Source organism: Brassica napus, chromosome C4 (assembly GCF_020379485.1).
Source record: "Brassica napus cultivar Da-Ae chromosome C4, Da-Ae, whole genome shotgun sequence".
Lineage (NCBI taxonomy): Eukaryota > Viridiplantae > Streptophyta > Magnoliopsida > Brassicales > Brassicaceae > Brassica > Brassica napus.
The window spans coordinates 30288214-30294540 of NC_063447.1; the positions used below are offsets into that span (position 1 = coordinate 30288214).

General features: G+C 32.6%; 2 protein-coding genes across 2 annotated transcripts; one reads left to right on the forward strand and one right to left on the reverse strand.

Annotated features, from left to right (window-relative positions):
* Window positions 1-231: 231 nt before the first annotated feature.
* Window positions 232-2342, forward strand: LOC106402797 (probable protein S-acyltransferase 14). The gene is made up of 7 exons (XM_013843587.3): window positions 232-750; window positions 890-1094; window positions 1175-1266; window positions 1353-1476; window positions 1569-1654; window positions 1747-1812; window positions 1903-2342. The coding sequence occupies exons 1-7, from the start codon at window positions 541-543 to the stop codon at window positions 2020-2022; spliced, it is 903 nt and encodes a 300-aa protein (XP_013699041.1). The 5' UTR covers window positions 232-540; the 3' UTR covers window positions 2023-2342.
* Window positions 2343-2519: 177 nt separating this feature from the next.
* Window positions 2520-5489, reverse strand: LOC106405466 (F-box protein At3g60790-like). The gene is made up of 4 exons (XM_013846002.2): window positions 4735-5489; window positions 3338-3967; window positions 2997-3170; window positions 2520-2909 (listed from the first exon to the last, which is right to left on the reverse strand). Exons 1-4 carry the CDS (start codon window positions 5029-5031, stop codon window positions 2592-2594), a joined length of 1419 nt encoding a protein of 472 aa, XP_013701456.2. The 5' UTR covers window positions 5032-5489; the 3' UTR covers window positions 2520-2591.
* Between the last annotated feature and the right edge of the window lie 838 nt (window positions 5490-6327).

A 6327-nucleotide genomic window follows, 5' to 3' on the forward strand; every position in this document is an offset into this window, starting at 1 on the left:
TATATTTTCCAATTTTATAATTTTCTTCTGGATCCTGATTAACTCAAAGACGTTAAATTACAAATCTTTAGTTAGCTTTGAGCATCTTTATCGCTCTAAGAAAAGAATTGCTTATGGTTTGGGCCCTACCAAAAACACAAGCGTCGTTCTTTTCGCATACAAAATAAATATCGAATTTTTTTTCGTGGGCTCCATCAACACGTGGCGATCCGTGATTAGTACATTTTTTTTAATTTTTTTCCTTTTTATTTATACTAAAAAAAATTTAAGCAACCTTTGGTATAATGATGTTCTCAGCTCCAAAAGCAGAAAACAAAAGAAGAAAAAGTCTCAATCTTGAGGCTCCATCTTCTTCAATTCACATAGACCCATTCTTCCTCCATGGGGTCTGCATCTTTGAATCATCACTCTCATCCTATTCCTTAAACAAAGTATAAACCTTTAATACTCTGAACCAAACAGAGTCTCCTTAAAATCTGAAAAAGGTTTAATTTTTAATCTCTAAGATACTGTAATAGATCAACTGGTGTTGTTAGACTAATGCATAGATCTGGAACCGCAATGGCGTGGAACGTGTTCAAGTTCTGTACAGCCTTACGAGGCCTCGGATCAATCATGATCCTCTTAGTCCTCGGCGTTGTCGGTGTCACCTACTACGCCGTCGTTTTGACTAACTACGGACCAGCTCTCTCTCAAGGAGGGTTTGATTCCTTTACTGCTCTCACCATCCTTCTCCTCTTCCATTTCCTTGTAAGCCAAGATTGGTAAAGCTTTGTACTTTAAGTCAATTCGGACAACAAAGCTTGGTTCTTTAAGATGTGAACTAGTCTTGTTGTTCTGTCTTTTTAGCTAAAGAAAGTGGTGTTTTTTGTTTTTCAATTTGATGCAGCTGGCGATGCTTCTATGGAGCTACTTCTCAGTTGTGCTTACTGATCCTGGTGTTGTCCCTCCTAATTGGAGACCAGCTAGTGACGAAGAGAGAGGCGAATCTGATCCGTTGAACAGTCTTGAGTTTGATAATTCAAACCTGAGAGTTAGATTCTGTAGAAAGTGCAACCAACCTAAACCTTCCCGTTGCCATCACTGTTCTGTTTGTAAGTTGTCTCTCTCTCTTCTTTACCTGAGCATATATAGAGAGAGTCTTGATTGTGTTTAACATTGGGGATGTATATAGGTGGTAGGTGTGTGTTGAAGATGGATCACCATTGCGTTTGGGTTGTTAACTGCGTAGGAGCATTGAATTATAAGTACTTCCTTCTTTTCTTGGTAAGTTTTTTTTTTTTTTCCTGGACTTATAATACTATTTATAATATCTTCATCTTGTCAAAACTTTTTCTGTGTTAAAAATGCAGTTCTACACATTTTTAGAGACGACGCTTGTGACTTTGGTTCTTATGCCGCACTTCATAGCCTTCTTTAGTGATGAAGAGATACCTGGAACACCTGGAACTCTTGCTACTACTTTTCTTTCATTTGGTATGTTGGGATGTATTCCTTATGCTTATATGGTATTTAGTTTTAATCTATTTATCAACCTCACCTTTGTTTGCTACCATCATGAGCAACAGTTTTGAACTTGGCATTTGCTTTGAGTGTGATGGGTTTCTTAATCATGCACATTTCTTTGGTAGCTGGCAATACCACTACTATAGAGGTAACTCCTCCTCTACAAATGAACCTGTAGAGTCTCTGTACATCCCTTGTCTCTTTTCTCATCGAGCTTTCTCGGTGTTGAGTTGTGAGCAGGCATATGAGAAGAAAACAAGTGGAAAATGGCGGTATGACCTCGGTAGAAAGAAAAACTTTGAACAGGTTAGTTAAGCTAAAGACCTGAGTTGATATTCTTCTGAAGAATATATACCGGTTGCATGTTTCTAAGCTGTTGCCTTTTTCTCCCTTTAGGTATTTGGAATGGATAAGAGGTACTGGTTCATTCCAGGATACTCAGAAGAAGACCTGAGGAGAATGCCGGAGCTTCAGGGACTTGAATACCCTTCTAAGCCAGACTTTGATTCCCAGTAATGCTGATGAAGAAGATGACTTTGATCTTCATCATTTCATCCTCATGTAAAACAACAATACGTAGGATACAGTGAGACCCTAGAAATGACAATTTGAAGGATCCAAAAATCTACTAGCTTGAAGGATGATGCACTTCTGACGATGGAGGGGATTACACCTTAGCATTGTTGGTTACATATTTGTTAATCTTCTTAAATATATTATCACCTTCTTAAACAGCTTGTTTTCAAGATTAAAACAGAACCTAATATAAATCTCTAAGATTTATAGTCACAATTTAATTTTCATATAGTACCTAAAAGAAACTATGTTTAACACAATTCCGTTTTGAGAAAGCGTTAAGCCATTAACCAAAAGAAAAGAACAATAAAACAAATCAGATAATATTCATATTAAGACAAAGTAAACCTCAAACATCAACATAAGTTCTCAAAACAATAATAAAAAAAATCCAAAACCAAACAATCCTTACATTAATAAAGAAAAGACTAGTAAATAGTTTTTCTTTTTTTGAGCAAGACTAGTAAATAGTTTATACTAGCAATATATAGACTAGAAACAAACTCTCATCAGAAGCATTCAATACTAAGCTCTTCATTACCTTTAGGAAGTTCCATTAGCTTTGCCACAGCTGCTTCTACCTCTAACTTCTTCATCGGTGGATACGATGAGGTCTCGATCATCATCTTCATCATCACAGTCTTTTGCATCACAAAACGTGAGGCAAACGCAAACTCCTCCTTACTCGAACCATCGAAGTTATACATCCACACTTTATAAACGCGAAAATCTGCGTTAGGGAACGGTGTTGCATTCTCCCACAACTTCCCGTGTGCTATGCCGTCACTAAAACATTCACCTTCTTCTTCTCTAGAAGCATTGTTGGTCTAAAATGAAATTATGATAAATGAGTTAGAGAAATGATAAAAACATTATCCAAGTAACGAGAATTCAACCATGATATGAATGTATACCTTGAACAAAATCTCAAGCTCTATCATTTTGTAAGTAGTCCACATAAGCAAAAGTTCCTTCAATATCTTCACTTCTTTAGGATTAGTTATGTCTACACTCACCGATAAAGTTCCATGCCTTGGCATACCATGAAAGTCACTCACCAGGAGCTCATACCAAATGTGTTTTGTCTCCTATGATTCATATATACATCATACATGTCAAATTATATATATATATATTATATCCACACAAGTTTGTGATTTGTTTTTTATTAGTTGTTTTCCAGGTCTGGTTTCTAAAACCAATTCAAATTTGAGTAATAAAATATCATCTTAATGTAAAAAATATAAATGTGTACCTGAACAAGTTCTGATACACTATAGCTAATGTGAGGACGATAAACACACCTAGAAACCCAATAGTTTCTGTCAAACTGGATGTTAGGAGCAGTGAGGATGAAGTTATTCTTGCTCTCACATTTGATATCCCTGATGTCTAGAACATCTAGACAGGGTGCGTTCACTTCAATCCTCTCAACATAGTCAGGGAAAGTCACTTGCAAGAACTTCAAATTTTTGTTCCCAATCTTCAACACACCAAGCCCGCTTAAGAAAACGATTTCCAACACAATCACCTCGAGGGAGGAGCAAGCTGCCAAAACGCGCCTAAGGGTACTAACCCGAAAGAGGAACATGTTCAAAAGCTTGAGGGTCTTAAGATTCCCACAGTTAATGAAGGCACGTCTTCTTAGTAGAGTGTATCCACTAAGTGACAGTGAAGTGAGGCTAGGATGCGAAAATATTTCTGGGAGCATGTCGACCGTATGTGTTCCTCTGTAACGTCTCTTATGACCATGTATATAGTTTAGCGTGAGATCTTTAGTGTGTTTCACACGAGTCGCACGTCGGATCCAATTTTGAAGTGTAACATCATTACATCGCGATGTGATAGTGCAGCTCTCCAGGTTGCCGCGGTGTTTTCTGAACGTCTTCAGAAACCAAAAAATTAAATGATTCTAATTTTTTTTTAAAATGGTACAGGTATAAATTTCATATGCTATATATGTACAAACATCTGCATGCATGCAATAGAACTTGTCTATTAAAACCTATTTATAAAATTTAGAGCATGTTTGTGCATAGATTTTGTTTAAGTGTATGTGTATTTATTCTGTGGGGATCGTAAATGCAACACATCACTGTTTCTAGATTCTAACTCACTACACTTTACTCTCTTTCAAACCCATTGATCATATTTTTAGAAATTGTTGTTTTAAGATCATTTTTGTCCTAAGAAATGTATAGTTTTAATCAAATTTCATTTTTATCCATAGTTTTGATTTTAACTAAAAATATTTATCATACTAGTAAAATCATAATATAAATTTAGATTGTGAAAATTTATAGCAACAAAACAATTTTTTTTTTTATGAAAATGAAAGTTGATTTCTAAAAATTTCAATATTATTGACACAAAATACCGCTTTTATTTTATAATTTTCCGTGTAATTTACTGTAATAATCTTACAAAATGCTGAATAATGTATTTAAAAGGTATAGTATTTATCGCATATAACTTCATAGATTTGATTCACTATAACATTTTTACTACAAATCCGTAAGGTATTATCATCTATCCAAACATCAGTTTATTGGGCGACCTATTTTACGTATTATATTAAATACAAATCTTTACAAAATGATTGAAATGAAATTGAAAAGAAGAGAAGTGAGTAGAAGAAAAAAATGAATGAACCTTGTCCATTGAACTAGCCAACTGAGCGGAAACTTTGTCCCAAAGTCTGGTGGGAGTTTTATCCAAGATCCTTTTCATATCCAAGACGAAATGAGGTCTCCATTTCCACAAATCCATCCATAGTGGTGATAAAAGAATTGTCATCACAGCTTCTTCAGTGGACAATTTTGAAAGGATCATTCGTAATAGATCGTCTGGGAGTTCGCTGATACAATCACCATCAATGAAAGGATGATGTAGCTTTCTGATTTTTGCATCAGGTGATGATGATGACAATGATGATGAGTGTCTCTTCATGGCTTTTCAATCAAAGAAGATGAGAGAAAAACTAAAGCGAGAGAGTTTTAATGTTGAGACAATGGGAGATATTAAAAAATAAAAAAATGGAGCTTATGAAGACACGAAGGAATTAATGTTTAGTCATATTAAGTAGTTTATTTTCTTGACTACTTTATTTTTATTTCCTTTTGACCTTAGAAATTTTGATTTACGTATTGTGTTTCCTTTTTTGGCATATGTGTATACATAGAAATTAATTATTCTTTTGTAAATAAAAATGACTCCCTTATATATTAAAAGATAAGCATTGTAATAAATGCATTCACAATATAATAGACATGTGGCAGTCTCACAATGATTTGATAATAAATATGCTAACGCGTTCATACTATATTCATAAATGTGTTCACACTATGTACTTTACTTTTTTTTTAATATAAAACTGACATACATAGTTCCAATAAAACTCTGGAATTTTCGGTTCGAATAAAAATAGATAACGAATCAAAAGCCAAACTATATATATATTATTTTTATTGTTTACGGATAAAGTTGAGCCAAATATTCATAAATTTTTGATAAGATTCGTTATCCATTTTGATTTGAACCAAAAAATCTGGATATCCGTCACTCTACGAAACAAATCAAATCCTAAAATACAATATCCAAAAAAGGAAGCAAATCATAAATACCAATATTTTTAGGAACATATATCTAATTCGATATGTTATATGCATATATATACATATACAATAGAACCTCTATAAATTAATACTCGATAAATTAATAATCTCTATAAATTAATAAATTTCGCTGGTCCCAACTTGGGTCGGTTCAAAATTTGACACAAATCGATAAAATAATAAGATAACATTTTTTAGAAAATTATATGTAAATATATGGTCCCATTAAAATTATAAATTAATAATTTATATGTATACATATTTATATAAGTAAGAACCTATTATTATATTGTTTGTTTTATATTCATAATGGAATTATTTTTATATTTTCTTAACACTTAATATATTTTTGAGGATATTTAGTAATATTATATCTAAAACAACATTTAAGTTCTATGCAATATATATTATATATATAAAATAATATAATAAAATTAATATAAATGTCAAATTTCAAAAAATAAAAATTAATGTCTATAAACTAAAATCAAATATTTTTCTTATCTTATAATAAATATATCTTAAAATAAAAATCTAAATAAAGAAACTTTTGTAAATTAATGTCTCTATAAATTAATAAAATTTTAAAGTCCCAACGTTATTAATTTATAGAAGTTTTACTTTATGTAAA